The following is a 16,072-nucleotide window of genomic DNA, read 5'->3' as shown; positions in this document are numbered from 1 at the left end:
TGGGGTTGGGGGGGGTAAGGCCTGTTTTGCCCGTTGTAAGTGAGAGTCATCGTTTGTGACTTATCCAATAACACATAGAACTTGCTGGCTTTTTCATGCGCTCTTGTGTGTTATTGACGCTTGTGGCTCTTAGGCTTCCTCCATCTGCTCACCGCAAATGGCTACCTTAGAATCATCCCCAGGATGCGCGCCTGAAAAAGATTGACTCCTTTCCCCCTCTTCTGTTCTTTTTTTACATTTCCTAGAAATGTAATTAACTAGTAATCACCATCTCATCAGCTCCCCTGCGCTCCAGAGTCTCCAAAATTGGCTGAGTGAATATCTCAAGGTGTTTTTTTAAATGACATCCTAAATAATGTTGTAGGGCCTACTGGTCGAAAGGCAGAGTTGAAAGGACGTATGCTTAACTGATTAATTAACAAAGCCCACCCAATGCAGCAGAAAATTAGGAACAGATGAAACTGACACATGTTACTTCTATAGTGCAGCCTTTTAACAAGGCCTCATAAATTACTACATGCCATATTGGTCCGAATATAAGCTACACCCCCCCCCCCCATATAAGCTACATGCTTAAAATGAGATCTCTTAAATCTTATCTTCTTTACCGATGGGAGTCTGATTATAGGCCACACTCAGGTTTTATACAAGCCAGATTGGGGTGGCCTATACTCAGCCCAAATACTATATATGTTGTTTGATTTGAAGGATACATAAGCTTGCATTTTCCCATCTTCTTTTCACGACATTGTAACTAGACCACCATTGTGCCTATTTTATCAACAGGGATCACCTGAAACAAGGAGTTAGTAGGGGTTTTTTGCCTCAGGGCGAGAGTCTAGACTGGCTGGTGATTTGAACCCAGAACTCTGAAGATCCAGTAGTATATTCTCTATTCCAGGGGTCAGCAAAGCTTTTTAGCAGGGGGCCGGTCCACTGTCCCTCAGACGTTGTGGGGGGCTGGGCTATATTTTGAAAGAAAGAAAAAATGAACAAATTCCTGTGCCCCACAAAAAACCCAGAGATGCATTTTAAATAAAAGGACGCATTCTACTCATGTAAAAGCACACTGAAACCCGGACTGTCCGCAGGACGGATTGAGAAGGCGATTGGGCCAGATCTGGCCCCCAGGCCTTAGTTTGCCTACCCAGGCTCTATTCTCTTCTAGATATTGTTGGGACTCCGACTCCCTGCAGCTCCAGTCACTATGACCAATGGTTAGGGATGATGGGAGTTGTAGTCCAACATCTGAAGGGTCCCAGATTCTTCATCTCTGGTCTATGCACTGGGTTCCTGTTGATCTTTCAAGGAATCACAACATTCTGCAATATATTTCAGTAGTCACTGCTCTGTCCAGATCAGTGTCCTTTGAACTTGGTCTCCCAGAAGTTGTAAGACTACACTTCCATCATCCACCGCTACCTAAGCTCAATGGCTAGGGATGATGGGAGTTAAGAGTCCCAACAACTAGGAGCCTCAGTTCAAAGAACACTGGTCTATACTGTATTGAGCCCTGACATGTAGACAGTTTTGTTTTTAACCTGGGAATTGGTGAATCATAACAGCTAAGAGACTGACTTCCAAATCTGAAAATCCCCTTGGTCAAATCTCACGGAGAGCTTATTATTTCTTTATTTCATAAAATCTATATACCGCTTGATTGTTGTTGTTTTCTAAAAAAAACTTCAGCGGTTTACAAAAAAAAGGATAAAACAATAAAATTATCACTAAGAAAAATTGACAACCATAATTGTAAGTCTTTTGAGAAGTTAAAATAACAGTAGACTAGAAACAGATTAAAATTTGCAAGCCGCTCTCTCTTCAGCATCAATTTTCCCATCTACGATATGGGCATAATCATTCTCCATTCCCTTTCAGAGTTTCCATAAAGATTTATAACAAGATAATGTGTGTGGAACATGTAAAAGCTCTATACAATCTACTTTTGGTTTTTAAAACGTGCCATAGATTCAGAAGATCAGAAAACAAAAAACATCCCCCTGAGCCATTTGAGGCTTAATATGTTTACCTCGCTGCCCATTTAGGGGGGGGGACGCACGTTTTCACCAGTTAGCGAATCATGCTGCTTCTGTGGCCATTTGACAAGGCTTGGGTGAGCTTTCCATTAGGCGCTTGGTTGCTGTAGTATCTAGAAACAGACCCAGTCGAAAATCTCCTCACCTTGATCCCTCCCGTCCCTTAAAAAGCTATAGGCATGCTCTGTGCTGTGTGGCTTCCCATTTGCTGGATTTACAGCAAAATGATAGATAGTGTTTGGTTGGCTGGCCATTGTCTGGCCTTGTGGTAGTCTTGCCTCTAGAAACTCGTTCTTCCATTGGCGCACGTAACGTTGGCATCCCTGTGCCTTATATCTGACGTAGACTGCTTTTTTTGTAGGCAAGACGGTTTTCTCCCCTCTCTTGTTACCACCACTGCCGTCTGTAAAATATGTACGAAATCCTCTCGACTTGTGTCATATGTGGCTCTGCTGAAATCCACAGGGATGCTAGCATTCTGGCTGGGTGGGTGGGGTGTTAAAAGGTCTGCCAAAATTTTATGGGGCAGGGGTGGAGTAGAGGGAGGAAGCAAACAGGTGGGTTGGGATCGTGACACTCCCTGCTTCTGCAAAGAGGGCCCTGGATTGTTTCCAGCACAGGCCCATCAAAATGGCATTGCCTCCCCATGATTTCGGGGGGTGGGGTGGGATTGGTTCTTTTGTCTGTTTCGAATCAATTTGATGGTCCTTTCATGATCCACCCAGGTTCTAATTCCTGGACTGGTGGATTTGTCCTCTCTCTAAGCCTGCCCCATGCTTCTGTATCTATAGTTTTGAGGGACAGGGCCGTAGCTCAGTGAGGACTAGAATCTTACTTCATTTTAGGGGAGCCACTGTCGTGCAGTGGTAGAGTACATGCTTTGCATGCAGAAGGTCCCAGGTTCGGTCCCCAGCATCTCCAGGTAAATCTTGGAGAGGCTCCTTTCTGAAAACCAAGGGAGTCACTACTGGTCAGTGTAGACGATATAGAGCTAAATGGACCGATGGTCTGACCAAGTTTAAGGCAGGTTTCTATCCTAGCTGATCCTTTTAACTGCAGGTGTCAAGGGATTGAATCTGGGACCTTCTACATGCAAAGCATGCACAACAGTGGTTCCCCTAAAAGGAAACAAGATTCTAGTCCTCGACGTTCTGAATTAAGGGCTGATTTAAACAGGAACATAGGAAGCTGCCTTACCCAGAGCCAAACCATTGATCTGTCTACCTGCAAGTTCCAGAAATTAAACCTGGGACCTTCTGCACGCCAGGCAGCTACTCTTTCGCTGAACTACGGCCCTCCTCTAATAACTGTAGAAGCAGAAACATTAAAAAATGCATCATGTTAGGAAGAGCTGCCCTCTGAAAAGGTGTATATTAGGGGAATTTGCTTTCCCAAAACCATATATTAGGAGAAATTTGCAGACTAATTTTCTCGAGGACATTTTTTTAAAATTGCAAATGGGTCTAGAATTGTGGAGCATTGAACTTAAGTTTGGAAAAACGAGAAACAAAGATATCCTAAAATTCACCAATTTGTCCATCCTTACTTGAGACACTTCCCTGTGCTCCCACTCCACCCTCTGATAATGCATTTAGAATCATAGAATTGGAAGGGACCTCAAGTGTCATATAGTCCAACTCTCCAATGCAGGAATTGCTTAGCAATCCACTCCAGAATAAGAGGCAAACACTTTTAGAAACGGGCAATAGACGTTTCCCTTGTTCTCAGCAAAACAGCTAAAAGCAATATGTAGTCACTTTTTCACTGTGCACAGCCAAAAGTCAAGCACTTAAAAAATAAAAAATAAAAATTACTTATCCGAGCCTGCAGACAAAACAGCAGACCGTTGGTAACGTTTCTTACCCAGCTCTCGTGAACTTTTGCACAGATGTGCGACAAACGCAGTGTCCCATTTTCACAAGCCGTGTGAGGAGCGTGTGTGACTGTGTGTATAGACGTGCATCATTTGATTATAACGTTGGAACAGGTCGAAGTTCCACTCCTTCTGATATACCTTTGTGTTTTTTCCCCCTCTTTCTCTTTCTCCTCCTCTACTTCTCCGTTCTTACATGAAGCTTTCTCTCAAGCTGGTAAGCACAACCGCAGCAAATGTTCTTTCGCGTCTGTGTTTTGCAATCACAATTTTTTGTCCGCGTCAGTTGCAGCCCATCTTGAGCGAGCGCCCCTGAAATTAACTCAGATTTTCTGTTGTCTCTTTTCTGTGTGTGTTTTTGTTGTTGTTTTGCTTTGATATTTTATCAGATAACTCTGAATATGCAGGTCTGGAATCTAATGGAGGTGATCCGATTTTAATGCTTATACTGAGCTGCTAAAAATAATAACTCTTTAATTTTAGTAGTTTAGTACTTTAATTATTAGGTGTGCGGTTTTAAAAAATGCAATCTGAGGTTGTAAAAATGTAGTAGGATTTTTAAAAAAATACTTTTCATTGGGTTATCAAAATAGAATGATTTTCAGTGTGACAAGCAATCACATTGCATTATAATTATTTATCTATTATAAAATCAAATGAAGTAAAGATGATTCCTGCTTTGATCTGTTGCTGCATCTGATATAATGCATGAAATATTCATTTATCCTTGGTTGCAAAGATATTTGGTATCAGTCAAGGTAAAAAAAAGAAAGTGTTGGTGGTTCAGTAAATTACAGACAAGAACACAGATAATTCAAATGGTGTAGTGTGTGTGTGTGTGTGTGTGTGTGTGTGTGTGTGAAAGAGAGAGATCTCACACTTTCTATGTCAAGCCACAAAGATCCTAAGGTGGAAAGTCTAGATCAATGGATCCCAAACTTTTTCATCCCTCCTCCTTTGGTTCCATGCCCTCATTCCCATGCCCCCTACCCTATAAAAAGCATTATTCAGAATAGTGGTTGGCACAACGTACAATAATAATTAATTGCACATTTATTCAAAATCCAGTTAAAACTGTTTGGTTTAATTAATTCAACACAGCAGATGAACTTTTTTCAGTGATACCAGCTTTTCAAAGTCTGGTAATCATTTAGCAAGGGTCTTAGGTACAACACTTATTTAATTAAGGTATTTCACTTTTCAGTAAATTCTTAACACGATGGGTGGGCTTGATGAAGTGATACCAGTTTCCCAGTGTCTGGTTGCAAGTTGCTTAGCAGGAGTCTTAAATCACCAGCTCCAGCTGCCCCTTCTGCCCCTTTGCCTCTTCACATTCTCTAGATAATCCCACTGTTCCCCCAACGAGGGGCAGTACTGCACACCTCGGGAACCACTGGTCTAGATTCAAGAACATGCAGCACATATGGATCCTGATCCCAACGTGTATTTCTAGCCCCCAGGCCATTGTGTGGGGAATGGTCAGCCAGCCCTGATACTGAATTTTTTGGGATCCTTGTCTGTTCTTCACTGAGACCAGCTTCAACCACTGCTCTGATAATTTCAGTGACTGGCCACAAAGCATTTCCGTGTCTGGGTGTTGATATTCATTGGTCAGTGGCAAACTACGTTTTTCAGCCTTTACACAATCGTACCTCAGAACAACTAACGCCTTGTAATCAAACCCCCATCGATCCCAACTAAAAACATTAACTCCATTTAATTTCAAAACTAGTAGTGATAGTGGAATGAAGTTTCTTACAGATATTAATCTGAAATCCTGAATCAGATAACAAAGGGTGGGGTTTGCTTCAAGATATGGTGCTGGAGAACCCATAAGCTTGGGGAATACAAAGGTTTTGATCACCATACTATTTATGAGGTTGTTCATTGGATTTTATGCCCTGGTTTTAACCTTGTTCATGACCTTTTCAGCTTGGCCAGAGTCTGGACATTTAATAATATTAATTGGAATAAAGGCATCTTAGTGGATTAATCCCATGAGCTTTAGTTGCCAATAAATTTGTCTCAACTGAAACTGGTATGATTAAGCAATTAAGCAATTAAATTTGCTTATGAATGAAACTGATGGAGTATTGCCAGCTATGCATTACTTAGAGCAGACCCACTAAAATGAATGGAGCCGAGTTTGCCGTGTTTATTAATTTCAGTGGGTTTACTCTGAGTAGAACTAAAATAGGATATGAACCAATAGTTCTGATGCAAAGCATGCTTCCCTGGTCCATGCGTCTGCCATCGATGGCATCACCTCAGAAGAGGCACCCACTGCAAATTGCCTCTCAAGAAGCTGATTAGTCTCTCTCTACTCTCTCTAGTATTATTTTCTTTCTCTCTGTCCTTTTAATAGCAAACTCAAGTGGTGAGGGATGACAGGACGGGAGCCAAAACAGGCCTTCAGGTGGCTCAGGGGAATCCCCTAGTGTCTCCATACGCACCCTCCAAAAAAAGAAGGAACAAAAATCTTTTAAAACTATATTGTCCTGGATTATCTCTGGATAGACAGGCAAATTAGTCGAAAAGGAGCTGGTGGATTATTTACAGCTAAATAAAAGTACATCCAAACGAACTGGGAGTTATAATCCAAAACATCCAGAGGCTGCCAGGCTGAGGAAGGCAAAAGCAAGTATGTAAAATCAAGAGGTGTTATCACCCCCCTCACACCCCTCCAAGAGGCATTCCTACAGGTCAGGGGCCTGCTCCAGTCCAGCAGAAGGACTGGAGAATGGGGTGGCACAGGGGCAGTGAGAGGCACGGCCTGCAAGGAGTCCCGTGGGCCAGTTGGAGACGACCATAGGGCCAGAGATTCGGCCCACGCACCAGAGATTCCTCATCCTTTGCGTGCACTGGGGGAACAATGCCCCTGTCACACCGCCTTCATTCTCTGAAAGAAACAACAACAATTGTCTGCCTCCAGCCAGTGGCAGGGCTAAGTGGGCTGTTGTTCTGATGCCAAACTAGAGCAGCGCCTCATCATGAGAGGGTTTCTGTTTTCTTGCCCTAAACAGAACTACCATTTAAATCAATTTCAGGCTAGGCTATAGCAAGAACGTGCCTGATCACTTCCATCCTTGACGAAACCCTTGCAAGGGGCTGTCCTTCACCCCTTAGACTAGTGAGGACCCTCTGGGTCTCCAAAAACTGGGATATTCCTTGATGGGCCGAAATTTACAGACCTCTCTTTCTCCCTCTCCCCCCACCCCACCTTGCTCCCTCCTCTTTGACCGCTACTCTGGCATGTCTAGGGTGGCGGACCAGAGGACTTCAGCAATCTGCCCCCTGAGCAAAGAAGAAAGAAGCTGCAGCAAAAGGTGGACGAGCTGAACAGGGACATCCAAAAGGAAATGGATCAAAGGTAAGTTTGGCAGGAACACGGAAAGAAGAACTTGTGGCTCAGTGGCACTTGGTTTACAATCAGGAGGTCCCAGGACAATGTGCAGAGGACTGTCCTTGAATCTCCCATTTCTTGGACCCCAGAGCAGGGGAATAAAACAGTTTCAGCCCTGGAGTGGTTCACTTGGCAAGCAAGAGGCATCTGGCAGGGCCGTGGCTGTCTGGGCAGCTTGGTCTTCTGTTCCAGGAACTTCCCTTCTTCAGATGCCCATCCTGCACCCTGGTCACTAGCACACACTCTGTAGAAATGTGCAAGCAGGATTTCTGCCCCCGAGCAAGCTGGGAGATTTCAGAAAGGTGCCAGAAAGCCAGGCCAGTCGCTATCATTTGCCCTAACCTACCTCACTAGGTTGTTGAAGGAAAGGGACCAGCCAAATGCATCTCTGATTCTGCTTTGCATTCAGATCCTGGGTATGCCCGGGAATGTCCCCTTCATGAAAACTTGGAGAGCCTCAGCTACCAGTCAGTGTAGACAATGCTGAGCTGGATAGACCACCATTGGTATAAGTCGAAATATATTAAAAAATTAAAAAATTGTCCAGTAGCACCTTAGAGAACAACTAAGTTTGTTCTTGGTATAAGCTTTTGTGTGCATGCACACTTCTTCAGATACCATGTACACCATGCACCATCCACATACACCATGCACATGAAAACTTATACCCAGAACAAACTTAGTTGGTCTCTAAGGTGCTACTGGACAATTTGTTTTATTTTTTATATATATTTCGACTGCGTCAGACCAACACGGCTACCTACCTGAATCAGTATAAGTCAACTTCCTGTTTCTTTGAGCCTTTTATTCAGAACTATGAGGACTAGCATCTATCTTTATTTTTAAGAGAAAGGGCCATAATTCAGTGATCAGAGCACCTGTTGTGAAGAGGAATATAAGATAGGAAACTACCTGCTAGCAAAGATGTATCTTTGGGGGCATATCTTGAGCAGACTGGATCTCGCAACACCTCATGATCCCAGCTTTTGGTAGTGGGGGAGTGCGCAATTTAATTATTTACTTACATGCTATTTTTATTGCACTTCCATCCCACATTTTTCTCCAAGGAGTTCAAGGTGGCCTACATGGTTCTCTCCCTCCTCATTTAATCCCCACAACAACCCTGTGAGGTGGGCTAGGCTGAGAGGCAGTAACTATAACCCAAGGTCACCCAGTGAGCTTCATGGCCAAGTGGGGGCAGGATTTGAACCCTGGTCTTCCAGGTCCTACTCTGACACTCTCTTAACCGCTACATCAACCTAGCTCTCATGCAGATAAGCTCTTTAAATTTTTGTTTTTTGAGGGGGGGCGCACTCTAGCCTCCCAGTCCCTGATATGCTTTCCTTGTTACTTGCAGAGATGCCTTAACGAAAATGAAAGACGTCTACATCAAGAACCCGCAGATGGGAGACGCAGCCAGTGTGGATCTCAAGCTGGCCGAGCTGGCCCAGAACCTGGAGAAGCTGCGTCTGGAAGCCCAGAAATTTGAGGTATGGGAAACAGCTTCTAATTTGAAGACAGCAAAGGGAACAATGATACTTTAGGACAGCGATGGGGAAACCTGTGAACTACATCTCCCATCATCCCTGGACCATTGGGCTATGCTGGCTGTAGGGGCTGATGAGAGATGGAGTCCAACAAATGTATAGGGGCGACCAGACCCCTGACCCAAGAAGAGGCATCATCCTCTCTCATAATGGATTGCCTCGTTAGGGACTGGCATTCTTTCACCCCTTGCATTCCCATCTCTTGAAGTGGGGAACCATGATCCAAGAAGAGGGATCTCTACTGGAGAAAGGGCCCTAGCTCAGTGGCTAGAGCATCTGTCTGAAACACTGGAGAGTCAATGTGGACAGTACTGAGCTAGAAGCACAAATGGTCTGACTGAGTATAAGGCAGTTTGCTTTGTTCCTGTGTTATTAGGAAGAGTTTTTAATTCAGCTGCCTGCCAAACCAGCATGCCAAGGAACAGGTCACTGACAGGAAGCCTGTCTGAAGCTGCCTGTTTCTAGTTGGTGCTTGGATTCAAACTGCACCTGTAGACAGGCATTTGCTTTGGGGTGTCTGCATAAGGAAAATGTCCATTTAGAAGTGTCCAAACTGCTCTTGCAAATGGCAAAGTAGTGCTTGCTGTCAGTCCCACCCACCCGGCCCATGAGTGAGGTCAGAATCCAGCCTAGATGCTACCATCAAAAAGGCCACGTCCCCCTTCAATCTCTGACCTGCCCTGTTAGAAGAAGATCTTAACTATCAGGCTTTCTTTAAAAAACAAAACATGTTTTATATTAACTTTTCAAATTTTACAAATTCTTTTAAACAACCACCAGAACAAATCTCTTACCTCTGTTGACTTCCCATCCACCCACAATGTTCTTTTCTTACCTTATAAAGCAGCTGTATTACTTACATTTTACCCTTAACTGAGTGTCAGGAATATGTAGGATAAGCTGGCCCCAACCCTTTGTGGACTGAGATTTAGTTTCACTCCTTTCCCACCACAGGGCTGGCTAGCTGAGGTAGAAGGCCGGTTGCCTGCACGTACTGAGCCAGCACGCCGCCAGAGCGGGATGTATGAGCCTCAGAACACCTTGACTGTCAACAACTGCGCCCAGGATCGCGAGAGGTACAGTATCTGTATTACACGGTGTCTGTTCAGCAACCTTGGGCTGCCATTTTTGCTCGAGACCCTCTCAGGTTACTTCTGTGCTAAGAATTCGTACCTGCACTACCCTCGAATCCCTTGAATCTCAAAAGACGCCTAAACACTCATCTCATGAACAATTGCTTGCTTTTATGTGCAGGGAGAATCCAGGCGTGATTTCTGCCATTTCCCACACAGCTAGACTGGGGTAGAGGCTCTGCATGTCCATTTAGAGAGCCAATGGCCACTAGGCTAGCTAGACCACTAAACTGAGCTGATGGTGTGAACCAGCCATGCCGGTTCACTATGAAAAACATACCATCCCTTCCTTTCTGCCCCTCCATTTCTCATGCACAAATTAGGCGTCCCAGAGTAGGGGTAAGAGAGCCTATTGGAGGAGAATGGCAGCCAGCCCTAATGGCTATGCTCTGCCTCCGTGGTTGGAGCCAGTGGTCCTTCTGAATACCAGTAGTTGCAAGGCATAGGAAGGAAGAGTCCTCTTGCCTTCAGGTTCTGCTTGTGGGTTTCCCTTTGTGGCATCTGGCTGGCCACTGTGATAATAGGATGCTGGATTCGGTGGGCCACTGGCCTGGTGCAGCACAGCTCTTCTGCTGTTCTGCCTCCCCTGCTTCCAGATACCAGGTGCTGGAACCCCAGGAGGAGAGAGTGCTGCTCTTGTGCTCAAATCCTGCTTGCTGGCTTCCCACAGGCACCTGGTCGGCCGCTGCTGTGAGAACAGGGTGCTTGGCTAGATAGGCCAGCGGTCTGATCCAGCAGGCGCTCCTTATGTTCTTATGGGTTAGTAGGACAGAGTAGCCCTGTGTGTGCTTTAACTCATGTGTAGGGCAACGCGCCCTGTTCACGGCATCAAGCCAACTTCCTTCAACAACTGCACTTCCACCAGTTATCAAGCAGACATGATCTTGAGCACAGCAGCTCACTCTCACAGCTCCCAGGAAAACTTCCCAGCAGCTAGTGGCCCTTGGAGGAGAACTCTGAGCCTCTTTTTCTCCCCCCATACACCCTGCCCTGAATCTGTTGCCCAAGCAAGACAATTACCTTCCCTCTCTGGCTTCTGCTACTGCTGCTTTAGCCAGTGCTGGTTCTCACTACACAGCTCCCCCCTCTGGCTCTAGATGGGAAAGCAGCAGCAGAGTGCAAGAGCTTCTTGGCCAATTTTTATATGAGGGATGGATGGACAAATAAATCTGTCATTACCGGCCCTCCCAAGTTTTTTACTCCTCAACTATTTCTGGATTATTTTTTAAAAAAGAAAAAAAGCTCTTTGTAAATTGGATCGGTATTTTCTTGGGGATTTTAAAAATAAATCATATTGTTACTTGCCGTTTCGACTAGTGTGTGTGTTTTTTTGCAAATGATTTTCCCTGGTGAAATACATTTTTGTGTGTTTCTTTTATCTGCTCTGCTAAATGATGTACCTGCAAAATACGATTTAGGAAATGTCGATCACACACGTGACAGAGCATCAGCCTTGCATGTGGAAAGTCCTGAAAGCATCAATCCCCAGAAGGATCCCCATGAAGAACAGGGGAGAGACTCTTTCCTGAAACCATGGAGAACTGCTGCCAATCAGTGTCAGGCAGCACTGAGCCAGATGGAGCAATAGTCTCACTCAGTGCAAGGCAGCTTCCAATACAATTCGACCTTTTATTCTGAACTATGAGGACTAGAATCTTGCCTCGCTGTAGCTCAGCGGTAGTGCAACTGCTTTGCATGCAAAAGGTTCCAGGTTCAGTCCCTGGGATCTTCAGATACACCCGGGGATTACTTTGGGCAGAAATCTGAAGAGCCACTGCTAGTCCGTGTCAAACAATCCTGAGATGGATGGGCCTGCGCCGTCCTTCTTGGTGTAAGGCAACTTCCGAGACTGCTATATAATGACGCTGGCAGACCAGCGTTGCCTCCTCCCTCCCTCCCTGGCCCTCCAAGCCTGTCGCTATAGTTGCTGTGTTTCTTTTCCTGTGTTGAGCAGTCCAGATGGCAGTTACACAGAGGAGCCGAGCCAGGAAAGTGAGGTGAAAGTGCCGGCACCGGAGTTTGACGATGAGTTTGACGATGAGGAACCACTTCCCACGATCGGGACGTGCAAAGCTCTGTATACCTTTGAAGGTACGTCCCAGATCCCTCAGGGCCAGGTGCAGTTTGTGGCCAAGGGGTCCCACTGTGGCCAGGTGCAGTTCCAGAATGTGGCCAAGGGGTCGCACCGTGGCACGTGCAAACAGACAGGAGAGGGAACCCAGGGACCACCACCCATACCTTTATATTTGGGGATCTTTGGCACATACACAGCAGCCCCCAAGTCATCCCCATCCTCCTTTTATACACATGTGCCATTGCAAAAAGGCTTCCAGGTGCTTCATAGGAAGTGTGGTGTAGTAGTTAGAGCGTTGGATTAGGACCTGGGAGACCAGGGTTCAAAACCCCACTCGGCCATGAAGCTTGCTGGATGACCTTGGGTGGCTCACTGCCCCACCTTACAGGGCTGTTGTGGGGATTAAATGAGGAGGGAGCAGACCATGTGTGCCACCTTGAGCTCCTTGGAAGGAAAGGTAGAATAGAAATGAAATAGATGGTAGATAAATAAATAAATGTTGTGGGTGCTTTTATCATTTTAAAGAAAAGAAAGAGAGAGAGAGAGAGAGAGAGAGAGAGAGAGAGAGAGAGAGAGATCCGTGGGAAACACTAGTCCTAATCTGTCAGGGGTTTTGCTTTGTTTTTTTTATCCCCTGTCTCTCAGGTCAGAACGAAGGGACGATCTCAGTCTCTGAAGGAGAAACGCTGTTCGTCATCGAGGAGGACAAAGGCGATGGCTGGACGCGGATCCGGAGGAACGAGGACGAGGAAGGTTACGTCCCAACCTCCTACGTCGAAGTCTTTTTGGAAAAGAATGCCAAAGGTGCAATGACTTACATTTAGCTCGCCTGCCTGGGTCGCTTTCTTTGCTTCCGCAGGGCGCTTTTCCTCCGCTGCTGTGACGAAAGCCTTTTTGCACCAGGGAAGTGCATTACTCCCTATTCCGAAAGGAGCAGACTTGTGCTTCTCCAAGAACTATGAAAGCTTGGTCAGATGAGAGGGTGTCACAGGGAGAGGGGGGGGAGAGAGAAAAAGTATGGGTATAATTGAGGGATATGCCCCCCCAAAAAAAACTTTCCTTTCCTGACACAAGAGTTGAAATTGCTCAGAGTTTCGCTCCCTCGAGGCACAGAATGCACGGCTAATTATAGCAGACAGTCCCTTGCACTTCTACTTGAGAGTATGCATCATTGTCTGTTTATTGGGGCTTACTCCCTAGTAGGCATGATTAGGGTTGTGGCCTTAATGAATATTTCCGTTCATATCTTCTGCAAGTAGGAAAGTGACATTTGTTTGTTGATTTCATAGTATCGTCTTGGACACAATTGACGTACAACTTGTAGGCTCTTATCTAAGCTAGCAAAATGTGGCCTATTAAGCCTTTTTCTTTTCTAATTTTTTTTTGCTTTGGGGGGAGAAGCCTTAGTTTCAAGGTCATACATCTTCTGTTCACCTTGCAATCCTGCCATTCAAGTGTGCAGCATCTGAGGATCTCACTTTTTCCTTTTTTTGAGACACAGTTTCTAGCCCTCGTGAGCACAGGGGATGCATTTGAAAGCAAGGGAATGGTGTCTTAGGAGAATGCAGAAGCAGATTGCTGCTGCTAGACAGAGGGGTGGTGGGATGAGGCAAGGGGCTGGACCCCTTCCCTTCACCACTAGCAAAGGTAGGAAAAATTGTGAGCTTCGCTGGCTCTTTCTCTGGGAGCTGCTTTTCACCCCACCACAAGAGCACTTAGCTCAGAGATAAGGAAAAATGATCTGCCCTAGCAGCAGAATTGTGAATATAAAGTCCGAACGTAGGGTTGCTGCTGTTTTCATTGTTCAACACACACACAAAGATGTGTGTCTTTCTTTAATGCACACCATGGTGACCCGGATGTGTGTTTTTATTTTATTTTATTTTTGTGTTGCTGTTGAAAATCATGGGGTTTCTCAGAAGCTTTTACAGCAGTTCCCAAATGGTAAGACTATTTCCTGCCTCCCAGGAAGACAAGCTTGCTAAGCGATCTTCCCTTGCAGCTTGTAAGAGGACGCCAACCTGTCTTTTCGGTAGAGGGGGTGGCAAGGCCTGGAAAGTCTTGCTGGTGCTCTGTGTGAAAGGGATGTGTGCCCGAGGAATCTTCTACGGCATGTAGCATTCCGCCTGTCATTGGGTTCCTCACACACACTCACCAAATAGAAGAAGGTCCCTGAAGGCAAAGATCCTGAACCCACACCAATCCCCGTAAGTTTGGCTCTGTGTACCTGCAGAAATGGGCGCCAGGCAACAGCTTCCTCTGCCACCTCAGCTTCCACTGTTTTGAAATCAGCCGTTAGCTTCTAGCCCTTAAGACTGCAGAGGAAATAGTCAGCAGGAGGAGAGATTTGTTTTTTTTTTTTTTAAATAATATTTATTACTTTCCCAACAATTTAAACACTACAAAAAAGAAAAAAAATACAATACAATACCAAAACACTACATAACACTTAACACATTAAACTAACAAAACAAAACAAAAAACACATCAAACAACATCAAACAATTTCAATATCTTATCTTCATTCACTTATTTCAACGACCTCCTCACACCTCCCTTTTTGTATTCCACTTCTGTTAATTGTTTCAGCAATTCCTTTCCATCTTCCTCTGTTTCCTATCCTATAATTATCTTAACACATTCTAACCTTATTTTTTCCTTTAATACTCTATTAATTTTATACCTTGTTCCTTACAACATTTCTACTAAAGCCATATAACTTCATTCCAACATTTTTCTAACATTCATTAATTTTACAATACTTCTGCAGATAGTCTTTAAACTTTTTCCAGTCTTCTTCCACCGACTCTTCTCCCTGGTCTCGGATTCTGCCAGTCATTTCCGCCAGTTCCATATAGTCCATCAACTTCATCTGCCATTCTTCCCGGGTGGGTAAATCTTGTGTCTTCCAATACTTCACGATAAGTATTCTTGCTGCTGTTGTTGCATACATAAAAAAAGTTCTATCCTTCTTTGGCACTATTTGGCCGACCATGCCCAGGAGAAAGGCCTCTGGTTTCTTCAGAAAAGTATATTTGAATATCTTTTTCATTTCATTATAAATCATCTCCCAGAATGTCTTAATCCTTGGGCATGTCCACCAAAGGTGAAAGAATGTACCTTCAGTCTCATTACATTTCCAACATTTATTATCGGGCAAATGGTAAATTTTTGCAAGCTTGACTGGTGTCATGTACCACCTATAAATCATTTTCATTAAATTTTCTCTTAGGGCATTACATGCTGTGAATTTCATACCTGTGGTCCATAACTGTTCCCAGTCAGCCATCATTATGTTATGTCCAACATCTTGTGCCCATTTAATCATAGCTGATTTCACCATTTCATCCTGAGTGTTCCATTTCAACAGCAAGTTATACATTCTTGACAAATTCTTGATTTTTGGATCTAACAATTCTGTTTCCAATTTTGATTTTTCCACCTGGAAACCAACTTTTTTGTCCAAATTGTATGCCTCCATTATTTGGTAATAATGGAGCCAATCTCACACTTTGTTTTTCAATTTTTCAAAGCTCTGCAATTTTATTCTGTCTCCATCTTGTTCCAGAATTTCCCAATATTTCGGCCATTTGGCCTCCATATTGAGTTTTTTCTGTGCCTTGGCTTCCATTGGTGACAACCATCTTGGGGTTTTCTTTTTTAACAAATCCTTATATCTTATCCAAACATTAAACAATGCTTTCCTAACTATATGATTTTTAAACGCTTTATGCGCTTTTACCTTATCATACCACAGATATGCATGCCAACCAAATGCATTGTTGAAACCTTCTAAATCCAACACGTCAGTGTTTTCAAGAAGCAGCCATTCTCTCAGCCAGCAAAAAGCAGCTGATTCATAATAAAGTTTAAGGTCTGGCAGGGCAAATCCACCTCTTTCTTTGGCATCAGTTAATATCTTGAATTTTATTTGAGGCTTCTTGCCCTGCCAAACAAATCTGGAAATATCTTTCTGCCACTTCTTGAAACAATCCATCTTATCCAA

At 44.4% G+C, this 16,072-nt stretch overlaps 1 protein-coding gene across 15 annotated transcripts in view; it reads left to right on the top strand.

The window, feature by feature from the left end:
• The window catches only part of FNBP1 (formin binding protein 1), a 118,495-nt gene that overhangs the window by 93,652 nt on the left and 8,771 nt on the right, over positions 1-16,072 (top strand). For 5 of the 15 annotated variants that reach the window (XM_082207988.1, XM_082207995.1, XM_082207986.1 and 2 more), the window contains 7 exons: positions 4,112-4,126; positions 4,299-4,334; positions 7,170-7,279; positions 8,670-8,802; positions 9,814-9,935; positions 11,944-12,083; positions 12,712-13,082. In XM_082207988.1, coding sequence (XP_082064114.1) covers positions 4,112-4,126; positions 4,299-4,334; positions 7,170-7,279; positions 8,670-8,802; positions 9,814-9,935; positions 11,944-12,083; positions 12,712-12,890 — 735 coding nt within the window. In that variant the 3' untranslated portion in view covers positions 12,891-13,082. Of the gene's footprint in view, positions 1-4,111; positions 4,127-4,298; positions 4,335-7,169; positions 7,280-8,669; positions 8,803-9,813; positions 9,936-11,943; positions 12,084-12,711; positions 13,083-16,072 lie in introns of those variants that run through there. The other 10 variants (XM_082207996.1, XM_082207998.1, XM_082207990.1 and 7 more) reach the window with 5 other exon arrangements.

This window comes from Podarcis vaucheri, assembly GCF_965113315.1.
Source record: "Podarcis vaucheri genome assembly, chromosome: Z".
In the NCBI taxonomy this organism is placed as follows: domain Eukaryota; kingdom Metazoa; phylum Chordata; class Lepidosauria; order Squamata; family Lacertidae; genus Podarcis; species Podarcis vaucheri.
This window is presented reverse-complemented; position numbering and strand designations above follow the sequence as displayed.